Source organism: Protopterus annectens, chromosome 6.part0 (assembly GCF_019279795.1).
Source record: "Protopterus annectens isolate FY-2018-M chromosome 6.part0, PAN1.0, whole genome shotgun sequence".
Classification (NCBI taxonomy): Eukaryota; Metazoa; Chordata; order Ceratodontiformes; family Protopteridae; genus Protopterus; species Protopterus annectens.
In genome coordinates, this window is record NC_056737.1 from 524,071,613 (window position 1) to 524,089,112 (window position 17,500).

A 17,500-nucleotide genomic window follows, 5' to 3' on the forward strand; every position below is an offset into this window, starting at 1 on the left:
TTTTACATACAGAAATAACTGTTTTATGCAACTGTTACATGAAATATGGGACATAAGTATTTCCTACAATCACAGGACATTTGCCATTGTATTATATTTAGTCAGGACACAACTGCCCAGAAAGGGACTGTCCCTCGCAAAGTGGGACAGGTGGTTACCCTACGTATGTCTGCTTTAAAGTGCCTTAATCATCCTATATCCGACTGCCACTATGCGAATGTGTGAGGTATATATTCCCGATAATGCACGTGGGGAGACGTGCATCACAGTCAGGTGTTTAATCCCGGGTCGGAGGCTCTGCAGGACCGGCTGGAGGCTGAGCAGTCTTGTGGACAACTACTGCTCATACAACTTGTGTCCAGATGTATACAGGACTGGACATTGTGTCGTGACACCAAGTCTAATGTTTAGAACAGATAATTATCCCATGAGGGATATCCAAAAATTGTGGGGACTGTTGACCTTCTTTGGCTTTACGGCAATAAGGTAGGGTTATACATGCAAGGGATACATAGTTTGCAATCCTGAGACTGCCTAGGGTGAGACTGCCTACTAGATATGGGTAGGGGTCACTATGTGCAGATATGGCTGCGCCTATCTAGCAGCCCGAGTATGGGTGATTTTGGTGGACGTTCAGGAAGGGGGGGGGTGATGTGCTGTGAAGGGGATGATGGGTATTCAATTATGTATCCAGGTGTGTTGGGGTTGGATGGCTCAGTTCAGGCCAGACCATTATGTGGATATGTGCTGGTAACATTTCTGTTCATGTGTATTGCACTTTTTAATGTTCATATGTTTGTGGGATTGTATTGCAGATGTGAATATTTGTTCTTTGGTTATCTTCCTGATTCACCCACTTCTCCCTCATAGACCTCCAGTTCACCTATTGTGCATCCAACCCAGTCTCCCTTTGGCGAATTATTACATTACCCGTCACCCCCCACCCCCATATTCCACAGACACCATCCAACCCTTCTGTAGTTGATGGCCCATGGCACAGTCAACAGAACACATTGCATGCACTACATATCTCTGGTACCAATATGGTTGTGAGGACTACCCTAGCATTTCTGATCATCCACATGCTGTACTTCATGCACATAGGTACACGCAAATACTTATCTTTCATGACATGGTAGGTAGACCCGGGTAATACCCGTTCATCTATGGGCCATCCTGACAAGGATGACTTGGACCGCGAATGGGCAGATATTGGGTGAATGCTCTGACCATTGGTAGGGTTGCCACCTTTTCATAGGACCAGGATGGGACATTTTCGGGACACACATCAGAGTTTACAGGCCAACACATACCCATGGTCAATACAAAGGATAGTACTTTAGTTTTATGCATAAATATAAGCTTTTATTGTTGTAGCGGTGTAGTTGCTTATTCTGTTTTGTTTACTTGCTTATTCTGTTTCTTGTAACATTTAGGTATTTTATATATGGAAATAAGTATTGTATTATTACATAAAATATGGGACATAATTATGTCCTACAATCATAGACATTTGACATTTTTAATGGTTTTGGTATGGACACACCTGCCTAGAGGGGGACTGTCCCTCACAATGTAGGACAGGTGGTAACCCTAACCATTGGGCTAGGCTTAGCAATTGGCGGCACGCTAACACGATGCATTTCGCTTCCACTTGGTATAACTATCGACACTACAATGGAATACGGGCACGGGGTTTTAAATTTCATTTGTTCGAGGGACGGGGACTCAATATTCAGCTATGTGCCTTTGTGTTTACTTTTTATTTTGGTGTTCGCAAAACTGTCTTGTTTGCTTTGCATACATTTCATTATCCACGGACACTGACAGGAGTGATTACTATTAGAGGTAGCCCGTACTAGTCAGCATTTTATGTTGCGCGTATGCAGCCATGTTCACGCCTCCATGCAGCACTTGGACATGACCCCCCCTGCACTCGTACACGTTTCCTATACACGTGGCCATTATGGCAGCACACTTTCATTAATATGCATGTGGTGCTGCTGTGCCATCTCTACGCCGCATGGTCGCCGCAAGGCTAACGCAGTCCTTGTGCCGAGCTTCATGAATCCTGGGGATTGTTTATTTTGTTAATTTCTTACTCTAGCCGATATTATGTTTTTAAAATATTCAAATTGTATCAAGCTTAAAAGTTTTTCCATACTTTCTGACATATTTCAGAAATTAAAGTGCATTCCTGAAACTGTTACATTAAATAATTTTGCTGGAATCTATGTAATTATTTAAGTACTTTATGCTGAAGAAAAACTGTGGTTCATACCAATGAATAGTGTACATTTTGGAGGTTCATAGTCATTTGTATCCTGACAAATTCAGTATCTCATTAACTGGAAATTGAAATGTCTATGAATCATACAGCTGAGCCATTATGCACTGTTTTTGTTGAGTCCTCTATAACCCGCATCACTTTCAAAGTACAGACCCTTGCATACCAGATACAAGCAGATAACTGCGTACCATATGATAGATGCAAACAGACAGAAATACACACAGATACAAGGATACCTACAGACAGTGGTGGCACATGTGCACAATCATATAGGCACACACATACACACACACACACACACACACACACACACACACACACACACACACACACACACAAACACACCCACACACACATATGTACGTGCACAAACTCACACACACACACACACACACACACACACACACACACACACACACACACACACACACACACACACACACACACACATGCGCGTGCACACACACGCACACACACACACACACACACACACACACACACACACACACACACACACACACACACACACATGTGCATGCTGATAACCTTCATACTGTACCTACCTCAGGCACTATCGTACAAGAAAGACTAAGTACAGCACTTCCTTGATCGTGCCATGTTTCTTGCCTATCTCTGCTTGTCTTGGTCCCAGCCTGCCCTTCGCTGCCTAATGCTAGCTACTGTCCTATCCATTCTTCCCCCTTCTCAAATCATCTTTATTCCCTTTGAGTTCCTCCACCCATGCTTTCTTCCTGACTTCTTGCCCTCTATCATTATCACTCCCCACCCCAGTTCCCAACTATCCTCCTGTGCTACCTCACTGTGCTGACTGGATTTGTCAGGATGATGGATAGACTACACACTGGCACAGAGGTTAGCTTAACTTTCATAAAGTTTTAATCTGAGTGAAAGTATATCACATGACATGATGTAGCTTTTTGAAAGCTATAAACTCATATCTCACAGTCATTTTCCCTCCAGTATTCATAGTTTCCTCCATTCCCTGCATCAGTATCCCCCAAAGGGCCCTCAGCCATGCAACATGACTGCACATGGCACAATGTACTGCATTCTCCCGTCTTTACCCACACATGCTAGTGGTTTAATCTGCTTTCAGTTATACTTCACCTATTAACCTTATTCAGTGTACAAAACTCTTTTTTTCTCCTCCAACCTCTAAAGCCTGTGGTTCAGTCATCTTCCTGCTATAATGTGACCTACTACCCTTAGTCTGTGCTTAGCCTAACATAGAGTGGGGTGCAGTTCATAGCCCAGTATGTAAAACCCATTACTTAAAAAAAGTACTAAGCAAGTAATCATATATAGGGCAGCTGCAATTTCAAATTGTGTGTGGTCCAAAGTAACACAATACATACCAGATAGACAAGAAGTGCTTGGAGTTGCCCAGATTCTACCATAGCTAGTGATTTTAAATGAAATGATCATGATGTCTTTAATGACATTAAGCCTCAACATTTTTGGTCAAAAATCAGGGACAAAGCCAAATGTAGCCAAATATAATGGGGACAAAAGGCCCAGAATCAGAGAGAATTTTAAATATGACTCAAATTCAATTAAAAATTTAATAGAACAGTATGCTTTATGTCAACATACATTTTCTGAAGAATAAGAGGCACGAAACTCTAATGTCTGACATAACTGACTGACCGTAATCCTCAGTGATTTACCAGAAAATGAAAAAAATGTTGCCAGGACAGGACAAAAATATGAGGCAAAATTAGTGATGCTCTGCAAAATGGGTAACAGTTGAGGGCTATTATTTAAGGGATATATTTAAATATGTATATTAAAGTTGGTATTTTTAGTCAAAATCAGATCTTACTGCAGCTTTTCAGCTCTTTTAGGTAATCCTGCCTGGGATAGAACTGCAAGCCTTGTCTTACTGGGACATAAAATAGACTAAACTTAAAACTAATTAACAGGTACAACCAGAATAATACAGAGATTGCAGAATATGGGATTTGAGGTAAGAATGCAGTATGTCAATTTATACTGCTTAGTATTTAGGTAACTAGGAGAGGATATGGCTCATTTTAAATTATCTCTATTAATGCCTTTATTTTATTTATTTATTTTACATTTATTGACCAGGATAGTCCAACTGATACATTTCCATTTTTAGCGGAGGCTCGGGGAGAAAAGCTCCAAAGGTGGTTACATATGCAATCATCACAATGTACAGATAGAACAGGAGTCATCATAACATTATACAAATATAAAACACTTTACAGTCCAGTTAAATTTATCTAACAAACTTCTAATCTGGCTTAACAAATAAAGATATTTGAGTTCCATTTACAGACATCGTATTAGTACAACAGTATGAATAAAGATTTAGTCAGGCTTGGAGCAGGGACATATCCACTGAGACTTGAAATACTCCTTGAGAGCTTTTTTGAATTGAGATAGGGTGGTATCTAGGGTAATGTTAGCAGGAAGTGAATTCCAAATTTTACTAGCAGAGTTGGAGAACAGGGAGTCACCAGCTGAGTTGTTGGATTTGACGGTTTGCACTACCAATCTATTAGATGACCGGAGTGATCTGGAGTTGGAGTGGGGATAGATGATGATTTTCAGGGAAGGTGTATTTTCTGGTTGGTCAAGTGCTTTGTAAGCCACAATGAGTTGATTACACTGAATCTGCCTGGATAGCTCTAGCCATCCGAGATAATTTAGATTTTTACAATGATACATTCTATAGGGCAGACCAGTTGCAAATCTAGCTATGTTATTATAGCAGCTTGAGAGTTTGTTAGATCAGTTTTATTTAGGTTTGCAAGTAAAGGGGAAGCATAGTAGAGTGTAGAGAGTAGATGGGAGTGGACAATGGAAGTCCTAGCATATGGGATAAGGAATGGCTTTATCCTATATAGCGAGCCCAGTTTCCTGTTAATGGTTTTGATTGTTTTGTTGATGTGCCTTTAGGATTTAACAGACATATATGAATGGATAATTATCACATCACAGCAGTACTCACCACTGCAGTTAAATAGAAGATACAAGCAACACATACTGACCTGAACTTCATACAGGTTAGATACATTTTGCAAACAAACCATAGACACAGATGGCAGTATGACATGAATCTTTTAAAAGAATACACTTTGATACCATGTCCTGTTAATATTGCATTCTTTTATAAAATCTGCATATGTTACGACAGACTCTAGAGCCACAACACAACACTTTTGCACCAAAAATACAGTGCATAACATGTTTTGGATGGCTTTTATGGAATAAGATTACATTGGATTTTTTGCAACTTTCATATCTCTCCCATGTATAGTGACTCAAAACATAAACTATGTTTGAGTTAGATAGTCCATCTTCGTATTTTCATCTGTCAGCCTCATAGATCTGTTCCAGTGTATGCCACCCTGGAGGGACTCACCATCTGGACTCTTCACTGGTCATTTGGGATAGATTATGTGATGTGTGTGTGTGTGTGTGTGTGTGTGTGTGTGTGTGTGTGTGTGTGTGTGTGTGTGTGTGTGAGTGTGTGAGACTTATGGAAATATATGACTAACCCAAGGCTTGAGAATGTAGAGGATACCTGGACACTCAACTTAATACTATGGATTTCTAGTGGGCATTTTCTTTATAACCTCTTTCTTAGAGGATATTTTTACTTTTCTTTTCCCCTAACAATAATATAAGGGCATGTTATGATAAGAGCACATGCTCCAACACACCTTTCAGACTTTTTAGCAATATTGGAAATTTCATTCCCAAACAGTAGCAGTAACAAACACATCATCCCTTGACTTGACTTATGTTCTCAGCAGCTCAATAAATCTATTTTTACCCATCTTTGATTATGATTCTTTCATTATTCCAACTCTGACTTCCACTCGGTATATAATGCATGTGTATATTATACTTTGTCTGTTACTTTGTACATATCATTATACCCTTAAGTCAATGATGATATTCAACATATATATATATATATGTGTATATATTGCATTTTACCATTCTACTGGGTTTACCCAGGGCTGAGACTGAAATAGATCCAATGGGATCAGTGTTCTAACCCAGTTAACAAATTCAAAATAAATAAAATAGTCCACATGACATATCCATTTGCTTCATACAGCCTCTCTGTAGATTACCTTGTGGTAGATGTCTGTGGAGGTTTGAGGACGGATATGAGAGCTACTGCCACTTTATCCTGACTGGGGGCTGGTATTATCAAGGGGAGAAGTCATAAAGAGAGAGAGAGAGATTAACAAAGGAGAAAGTTAAGTGGATTTTGAGGATATTTTATTATTCTAATATAACAGGATCAAGGAAATGAAAAAAATGGCTATGGTCAGCTGGAGCATTAGATCTCAGTGTGTGCATGTATGGGTGTGGATTTCCAACTGACCTGCTAGAATAATTAGTTCTGTATGCAAACAGAAAAGGATAAAGGCACACATGAAATGAAGAGTGATAGAGGGAGAGATAAATTACTGGACACTTCAGCTGGATCTTCACTGCCATTGGTGGAATTGGTGTCAATGCAACTTCAGGGAAGTTAGTCTAAGAATGGTAATGTTGATATGTTAATAGGCCACAGCCTATGGTTAGATGAAGTCTGTGTGCTATGGCAACAGTTGTGTATATAGCTTTCTTATTGGGTAACAGTCTTAGTACAGACAAAAGCTCATTAGAGTTATTTCAGAACAGGATGGACATGTGTTTGTGCATGTCTGAGTGTGCATGTTTGTGCATGTGTTTCTGAGATTCTGTCTGTGTAAGTGGTAACTGCTTCTCACAAGGTCACTTTTAAAATGGATGGCACCAACGTATTCTCTACCATTAAAGTAGCTTTAGTGACATTGTCATAAGGTAGTGGATCCATAAGGGGGATGTCATGGTGTATGCTGATACACACACACACACACACACACACACACACACACACACACACACACACACACACACACACACACACACACACACACACAACCCTTAAGTAGATTAAACTGGTTAATGGAGAAAGAATGAATGAATGATTGACTGATTCAAGCAATCAGTCAATTAGTTAATGCATCTATCTAATGAGTGATCCCTTGGCCCTTGATCATAAATGTGATATTGTCTTTGGGTCAGTGTAAGAAGAAATTAATCTTGTGAGTAATAGTAGAATTATTCCACTTCTATATATCCTGTTTTCATATAGATGAAAAAAAGAACAACTTATAGTGGTTTAAAATTGTATAAACTGCATGGTTAGGTACAGTGGTACTGTGTTCACTTGAAACTCATTTGTACAGCTAAAAAGGATGCATACAGGCAAGTTAACTGGTATTTTTGCTTGGTCAGCCTGGCTGTAATACCACTGACAACAGTTTTGTCTAACTGCCTGGAAAAAAAGTTGAGTGATGCCATAGAGCTTACCTATGAAGTCTCTTCCTTACCTTTCTTTCCAAAGTCCAAAACTTTTCTTCTCATGGTTTTAACCATATGTCTCAATGTATTTGCTCATGAATTCTGGACAATACCAAAAAATAAGGGTGTGTATGGGATGGTGGACAGCTTTTAAATATTATTCTAATGCACTTAAAATTTCATAGAAAAGCACATTTTGGTTCAACATACATATTATGAGGAATAGGAAATACAAAACCATAATGTCTGGCATTATTGATGAACTGTAATCCTCTGTAATTTACTAGAAAATCATATGAGAGACAGGGTAAAAATATATGGGAAACGCAAGGATATTCTGCAAAATTGAGAGGTATGGTGTCAGTAGTTAGTTCTTTATTATTGTTACATCTTAAACTCCTCTGAGGACCTCCCAAAATTCCTGATGTTATAAATGTAGCATAGATCTTTAAGTTGCTGTAATAAGGGCTTTCATGCAGAACTTTCAGGGCTGGTTGTCTCTGGTCTCTTCTGGCCTGCATGCCTTTTTGCTACTGTGTCCCAGCCACACCTGGCTCTGTGAGTTTTCTTTCACTTCTGGTTGCTTTCCTTCAGTTGGCTCTGAGATGCCCTCCCACATGTTATGAAATTTTGTGTAACTGAAAAGTACTTGAAAGTACTAGGAAGCCATTAATGTTCTTTTTCTTCAACTGAACTTATGTGGATATTTTTCCAGAGCATCTTGGTGTTTTTTTTTTCTTGTCTGCAAAGCTGCAGTGTCATATTTTTTCAATAAGCTTTTTATTTTTATTTTGGTCGTAAGTTTCAGGTGGTCCTTGTAGAATACCAGTCTTCCTTTACAGAGGAAACCTTGAGACAGAGGAGTACGTTTCTGATTTTGGGGGCATTCGATGTGCATATGGAAGCTAATAGGTACAGACATGGGTCATCAGCCATATATCATATGATATCAACACAAGAATGTCTTTCATGGTCTTTGAAAATAAATATAGTGCAATGCTAAGCTATTTTGTAACTAATTGCAGAGACTTTCTGATATGACACACTGATCTTTCTGCTGTTCTGCAGATCGATATGTGATTATTGGAAATCATCGTGATGCATGGGTCTTTGGAGCTGTGGATCCTTCAAGTGGTACAGCATCTATAATGGAACTGAGTAGAGCCATGGGGAAATTATTAAAAAATGGTAACTAAAATATTGCAAGACTTTATTCTTCTTAAATAAGATGCTTACATGTATTCATTGCTGGACAGCTCTATATTTTTAAATATGGCATTCTCACTGTCAGAATAGTCTGCATTACTCATAAATAGAGCAGGCTTTTACTATGAAAATAATTCTTAGAGCAACCATTGTTACGTTTCCTACTTTAAAACAGTCTCATTTCAGTATGTGATGTCAATGAAGTATGTATATTACTTCAAAGAAGCAGTTTGTTAATATAAATACAATTTTGTTTCAGGAGAACATAAGTTTATTTATCAGCTCATTTTACCTACATCAAACCTACATAAAATAAAGTGTGTAACACATTTGTTGACTTTTGTTGCATTCATTTCTGGACTATGCATTAGTTCTTCTTGTTGTGGTTGCTAAAGATGTACATGTACGGAGCTCCATGTTCCAAATACCATGAATACCGATCATTTTTGCTTTTCTGACAGCTGATTCAAATAACTCCTTATTCAATATTTAGGAAAAGGACTTACGATGAATAGTAATGCAGAGCTGTTTGAGGCTATATATACAGTGACTATGTATTCTAGCAATTGCTACTTTAAGACTAGCATATAGCATAGCCATTTGACGAATGACTGTATCCCATAATACTTTCAGTCTACTGCCAAGTGCCAGTGCATTCATGATGACTGAACTGTTAATATCATTCTTACTGCGCTACCATTTTTACCCGTGGTGGTGGTGCTGCGGTAGTGTTGTCGCCTCACAGTAAGACGCTGTCCGGTTTGATTCTCAGCTAGAGCATAAACATGCTTGAATGGGCGTACCTTCGTTGAAGGCTGTGTGTCAGAGCTGGTAACTTGGCATGTAAAAATCAACTACCAATCACTAGCGGACCGGAGTTCCGCTGTGGTGACCCCTAACCGGGAAAAGCCGAAAGACACAACAACAACAACTGTGCTACCATTTTTACAGAATTAAAGTTACTGTTTTTGTTAAAATACTGGTGTATCATAACTTTAATGATACCATTTATTATTATTGAGTAAATAGAGGTGCACATCATGACAGGGTTGGGTACTGTCCCACTGCCCTCAGATATCACCTGCCAAATGGTAGATCAATATGTGTGCTCTATGGTGATGACAAACTGACAAATTAGAAGATACTGTTTATTACACTGAACTTAATGATACAGTCCTTCATTTGTTCTGTAGCTGCTCTTCAGAAATATTTTCTTACTATAGGCTACAAAGGCTGCACACACTTTCTCCTTTACCTGACCCATTGTAGGCACTAGAATTCAGGGACTATTACTATAACAATTTTGGCAATGCCAGATTATAGTATGGGTGATTTGGGTGGCTGCCCAGTTCCCATGGCTCAAGACGACACATGACAAAAGAAGGAGAGGGGAACTAGCATGGCATGGGCTACTTTTCAGTTATTTTTTTAAGTTAAGAAAAACATCTCATGAGATTCCTTTGGAAACAGACAGTTCCGATGTTGGATAGGGCAATGACTGGTTAACTGCACTGATCTGTTAGGAGGGCAGTGCACTTAACCTTTCAATTTGTGGATTTGCTTTGTACATTACAGGGGCATAAAGGCTGCAAATATTAAAACGCAGAGGGATAATTGCTGGTTGGATATGCAGCTACTGGAGTGCAAGGTAAGTACATTTTATCCTTAAACTATCAGAAAATCAGATAAAATATTAACAATTGACAATTTTGTAGCTGTCCTTGACTTTGTCACATATTTTCAACATTTTCCTCATAAAGTTGGTAGGGGCAGACTACAGCATCCGTTTTGACTGCCCCTCCCTGTTTTTAATTTGCATTTTTCATCAGTTCCTCATAAACTTGTGTTTTTCTAGCAAAATGTTGAGGGCTGCAGTCATAAATAATGACAGATATTTGAGAGTCTAACTTCATAAGACATATCCTTCTGAAAGTGAATGCTAATGCAAACCATGCCATTCTAGCTACGTCTACTGTATATAACAACATATTTAAAAGCCTCTTGGCTCATATTTCTGGTTTATTCCTTGTAAAATGTGTAATTTCCATAAATCTAGCATCTTTTTACATAAGTAAGATCAATATTTAAAATCTGTCCCTGATCTGATTTTGTGTCTTTACCCTGCATTAGATTTTGGCTGTGCCCCTGATTCATATGCTAAAAGGTTGAGAGAGTTGCAAAAATACTTTGTTGAGGATAGAGGTTATATGCATACCTCTCTACTGTTTATTATTTGCAAAATGTCCTTGATTTTTTACTCATATTTCTGGTATTTTCCTCATAAAATATGTGGTTTTCTAGCAAACTGTTTTTGATAGCACTCAATAAATAATGAAAGACATTTGAATTTCAAAGTATATATCATTTAGAAAATGCATGCTAATGCAAATCATGTTATTCTAGTAGCTTTCTAAGTACATAAGAGCAATATTTAACATCTGACACCATTCTGGGCCTTTGCCCTGCAAATATATTTGACTTTTTCCCTGTTTTTTGTTCTAAAAGGTTGAGAGCTATGAGGTGCTTTCCTGAAAGGTGGGGGTGGTGGTGGTGGTGGGTTATCTAGTGAGTAACTATGTGCAGAATGTTTCTGATTTTGGCTCATATTTCTGGAAAGATTCTTAAGAAATTCCTGGTTTTCTGGCAACGTGTTGATGATTACAATCAATAAATAATGACATATTTCATTTCTAGAGTTTATTTCATTAAATGCATAGTATTTGTTGTTCTTGCAACTAAGTGTATAATGACAATATTTAAAATCTGTACATGTTTTTGGGTTATTGTCTCCCCATTATCTGTCCCTGACTTTGTGCCTTTGTCCCTGATTATCTTGATTTGGGGCCTTTGTCCTCACATTATTTTTGGCTTTTATCAATGATTCTAATATCAAAAGGTTATGAGCTGTGGCTGTATGCTTTATAAAGACATCTAAAAAAGTTCAATAATATACCAAACTATAAATGAAAAACAAATATGGCTGAAATCACAGGGAATACTAACTTTACTACTATAAACTATTATTTTACTAAAATTATTGTTAGTCACCTGTGATTTCTCATTGTTTTATAAAGCCATTTGAAATACATATGCAGACATTTTTTATGTTTTATTTTATTACAGTCAGATATTTGAGAAGTGTACAGACAATACTAGTTATAACTGTTAGGTTCAAGTGGTATTAGATAAAATGACTAACGATTGTCATTATCCTGGATTTTCAAGACTAATGAGAATTGTGTGAAGCATGTTGGAATACCTTACTGTGAATACTGTTTGTAGGAAACAAAGTTGAAATACAGTTATTGTCTGCCTATAATATTTCATTACAGTCACTCATCTCAAGTCTACACATTCAACAAAGTAGGTATAACTGCTGGGTGAGAAGGAGGAGGGGCTGTCTGTCGATGAAACCATCTTACACACTTGTCGTGTACCATTTTAAACAATTATTTGTTTGGGATTGCAAGACTAATGTGTGCTTGTGGGCAGTTAATTTGTAATACTTTATTGTGACCACACTGGTTACAGTGTGTTTCTTTAAAACAAATTAAAAATTATTTTCATTATTATTTGAAGTTGTTTACCAGGGTAGAACACTGATCAGTTTCTGTCTCAGCGGGGGGTTAGAATTCAGACAGTGTTAGACAATTGTACAAAGGATATAGATACAATGAGGTAATATGAATACAAAAGAAAAAAATGAACTTTAAATATATGTGCAACTACTTGATACAATTCAATGATGGTGAAGTATAGAAGGAAATAAGTAGTTAGTGATTATCAAAAGATTTTAGACAAAGTAGTGGAGAAAGCATGGCAAATAAGAAGACCTAATGGTCAGGTTATAGGTTTATATGGATTGCATCTGTATATTGCAAGGTTCAGTACATGTGATTTTGTCAGATACTGGAATATGGGAAAAGAGGAAGTATCTTTATGTTCAGGAAAGAGGGATTCCCACTATATGGGGTCAAGAATTAAATATCATGGTTTAAGCTCTGCAGTTTGGATTAAGGGGTTACATTAGAGGAACAGACTAAGATTTCTGAGATTGTAAGAGGGAGCAGGTCTGATTAGTTTTAAATTTAGGAGAGGGAAAGAGTTTTCATGCAGAAGCTTGAACATTTGCAAACGTAGTAGAAGGTCTACTCTGCATTTCACTGGAAACCATCTAGCTTTGTGTAGGTCAGTGCAGTTTTGTTCTTTCCTGTGGGAGTAAGTGATAAAGATACATATTTTGTTTGAGGAGTTTGCAGGGTAGAGGAGTTTTCAGTAGAGGCTTCTGCAAAAAAAAAAAAGACAGGCTGTAGACAAGTTTTTGGAGGAGAATTCTTTCCCTCAGGTCTGAATAGCTGTTTGAGTATTAGAGAAATGGAGCTATTTTTTTCTGCCCAGAAATGGAGGGAGTTAATCTTTTTACCTGTGTTAGTTAAGTATAAACTGAACATGAAACATGGATCTAGCTGAAGGCCAGGATACTTAATGGAAGGTTTTGTTCTAATGTGGTATTGTGATGGTCATAAATTATTTGTAAATGTAAAGATCTTATCAGTTTCTGTTTTGTTACAAATACCATGTTGTTGTTTTTTTTTGATGGACTGCACATAAGGGTTTTATTGTCCACTCAATGGGAATGGTTCTGAAAAATCTCATTATAGGTCCTGTTGTATGGATATAAGAGAGAGAGTGATTAGAACACTAAAGAACCATGGCCTCTGTGTGGAGAAGGTGTGGAAGGCCTAGAGGAAGATTTTTAATGCAGATTGAAAAAAGCAAGAGAGGTTAGAATGGAGCCTTGAGGACACCTTTGGAAAAAGGGTAAGAGTTATATGGAGTAGAGATGTAACTGAAAGAGTAATGTTGATTTGATGGACAGTTGTGGAACCATGGTATGGTATCTGTGTTAATGTCTACATTTGTGGAAAGGTTAACCAAGCCAAAAGCCCTTTTGCTGTCTAAGAATATAGCCCCAGATAACATCTATTTGTCCATAGCCATAACAATGTTTGTGAGTGACCATAGGGTAATGCAAATGCATCATCCTAACCAGACGTTAAACTTTTTCTTAGAGAGGGGGGGTCATTTTTGCTGATGTAGTCAGTGAGATGGAGGTGGATAATATTTTCTAGGATCTTGCACAGGGTTGGCAAGATGTAGATGGGGTAAAAGTAGGAGGGATGAGTAGAGCTTTTTTGTTTGGGGAGAAATCTGATGATAGCAATTTCCCAGATATTAGACATGGTGTTGATAGTGAGGCCAAATTTATAGATGTGTTTTGAGGGTTTCATGGTGAAGTTTCAACATTACTGTGATGGTTATTTTGATCACAATCAAACATCTGATGTATATTCTGTCAGCAAAGAGGCTATAATTGGTGGTTGGATGAAAGTGGCTGGTATATCTGTGGATGAAAGTAAGATACCCTGCTGTCATCTTCTCATTGTAAACAGTATTTAGTCTGACTTTGCAGGCGTAGGTTGCATTTTGGGAGGTAAGCTGGAATACTGTATTGTGGCCACTATGTGTTTTTGTGAAAACAAACTTGAAATACATGACTACCTATGGGCCATTATTGTTTCATCACACTCAGACATCTGAGGTATATTTAGTTAGCAAAGTGAATTCAACTGCTGGGTAAAGATGGAGAGCCATCTGTTGATGAAACTAACGTTTCCTGATGTCATACATTCATTTTACACAGACATTGATCCGCACTTGTGAAACAAGTGAATATTTATGTGAAGTAAATTGGTATACTTTATTGTAGTTACTGTGTGTCTGTGTTAAGTATGACATATATTACTCTGGGATCAGCCATGGTTTGATTACCACTTGGAGCTAATGTACAAGTAATCCACTGTTGATTCTGGTATTTTTATCATATAAGTAGTCAGACAGTCTAAAATAATATGCTTTCATGCTACGAGGAAGATTCTTTTCATTATTTGTGTTCTGCAATGCATTATTTTGGGGCTTACACACTTATACCCTTTATTTCAGAGTGTATAAAGAGAATTATGTAGCCTTTTCTTGTAGGATGAACACAAGATGCATTTTCATCATGACATTAGACTACAATAGTTGATTTATGCACTAATGTATCTGTATATGCATGTGCGGGTGTGTGTGTGTGTGTGTGTGTGTGTGTGTGTGTGTGTGTGTGTGTGTGTGTGTGTGAAAGTGGCTGCACAGGCAATCACTGTATCACAATATATCTAGGTGCTACAGTTTTATTCATCCTGTATCATATAATTAGATTACTAGTAATTTAGACAGATGGGAAAAAGAGCATACAAGTGCAACACCTGTAGTTTTTTCTTTGTAGTTTTTTTCAACTAGAACCTGTTACACAAGTACTAACTTAACAGTCTTATGCAGTTTACTTGAATTAAAAAAAATGACACTACTGATACAACAGCTATGGAATGGTTAACATTTGTAAAACATGGATTTCCTGTTGCCTGATGGGAAATTTGAGTTATTTACATTGATGCCTCACAGCAAGAGGTTCTCCGGTTTGATCCTCAGCTGGGGTGTCTTCTGTGCGGAGTCTGCATGTCCTCCCTGCGGTCGAGTGGGTTTCCATTGGGTGCTCTGGTTTCCTCCCACATCCCAAAGACATGCTGTAGGTGGATTGGACACTCTAAATTGGCCCTAGGTGTGAGTGTGCGCGTGTATGTGTGCCTTCTGTAGAAGGTTGGGCACCAGGCTGGCAACTCGACACCATAAAAACTCCACTGCCAATTATGAGCGGGCAGGTGATCCACTGTGGTGATCCCTAACCAGGAAAAACTGAAAGAAGAAGAAGAGGAAGATCATGAAAGCATGCACTCCATACTCTTCTTGCACCTTTTAACTCCATTTATACTATAGGCTCCTCTGTTTCTTCCATTTCCCTGTAAAAAGCAATTGGTTTAGTACAAAGCATAATATATATATATATATGGATCTACTTCAGTAGATCGAACATTTACAAGTTCGAACCAAATATGGCCGAGACCATATGTTCGAACCTGTAAATGTTCATATACTGAAATAGAAACATAAAAAAACAACAAAAATAAAAAATAAATGTCTTTATCAGGGGGCTGCACCCCCCCTGCACCCCTCACATGGGGGGCTACGCCCCCCAATGCCTCCTCACTTAAATATACCAACTCTGAGATCGCACTACATTGCGGAAATGGGAAATCTTCCCTTTCTGCTCTGTACGGAGATCTCCATTCAGTCAGTTCAAACTTTTACAAGTTCGAACATATGGTCTCAGCCATATGTGGTTCGAACTGGTAAACATTCGATCGACTGAAGGGGACCTATATATATATATATATATATATATATATATATATATATATATATATATATATATATATATATATATATAATATACACATACATATATATATATATATATATATACATATATATATATATATACATATATATATATATATATATATATATATATATATACATATACACATGGATTTATATAATATCATTGAATTTTCAGAAACTCGAAATTCATATGGCTGAGACCATACAACTGAGTTTCTGAAAACCTGAAATTAAAAAAAAATAAAAAATCTATGCTTTTTAAGGGTGCAACCCCCATTGCATCCCCACACCCCCTACAAATTTACAAATTATATATACCAATTCCGAGATTACACTTCAGTGGGAAAAATCTAAATTCCCCATTGATACACTTCTATGTAGACTGTGGTACACAGGGGTTTCTTATTTTTTCTAATATTGAGTTTTTGCAAATTCGATCATATGGTCTCAACCATATGAAATTCAAGTTTCTGAAAACTCGATAATATAAATTTGTATCTATATCCATGCCTCCCAACCGTACTGAATTACTCTTTTACTGAGTTCTGGCATCCAAATAATGGGGCGCCACAATTCCTGAGTGACACCCCTTATTTTCTGAATTTCTGGGCTGTTTTATTTGAATTTTTTCCAGCTTTTTGAGCTGGCGTCATCATGTGCGCAATGATGTCAGGTCCGTAAAATGGCCTACCAACCTGTTGGAATTGAGCTCAATAAAATGTGTGCATTCATTTCCGGCTGACCATGAGGGGATGGAACTCCAAGCTGCTGCAGAGTTAAGTTCCTAAGCTGTGAGGTGGTTTCTGAGAATGGAACAAGCTGCGAGGCTAGAATGGACAGCTGCAGAGGTAATTAGTTGTTATGATGAGAGCTCTGAATGCTGTTGGTAATTAATTGTTATGATGAGAGAGCTGAATGCTGTTGGTAATTGGTTGTTATGATGAGAGAGCTGAATGCTGCTGGTAATTAGTTGTTGAGAAAGCAGTGTGTGTGTATGTGTGTGTGTGTGTGTGTGTGTGTGTGTGTGTGTGTGTGTGTGTGTGTGTGTGTGTGTGTGTGTGTGTGTGAGTGTGTGTGTGTATAAAATGCCCCAGGTGAATATACCTGCTAGCTAGAGGTACTCAGGCTCAAATCCTGTACCTTGGGTACAGGTAACAAGAGCCTAAAGTCCCTACCCACCAACAGTTCCAGATGTATGCCTCATATTTTTGCTCTGTTCCTCATAAAATCTGTGGTTTTCTGGATTTTGTGGAAAATCAGTGAAGG

The 17,500-nt window shown here is 37.9% G+C and overlaps 1 protein-coding gene across 1 annotated transcript in view; it reads left to right on the top strand.

Annotated features, from left to right (window-relative positions):
• Positions 1 to 17,500, top strand: part of LOC122803868 (putative N-acetylated-alpha-linked acidic dipeptidase) — an 812,772-nt gene that overhangs the window by 351,656 nt on the left and 443,616 nt on the right. Inside the window, 1 exon segment of the mRNA XM_044073548.1 lies at positions 8,756 to 8,875. Within this exon segment, the coding sequence (XP_043929483.1) occupies positions 8,756 to 8,875 (120 nt within the window).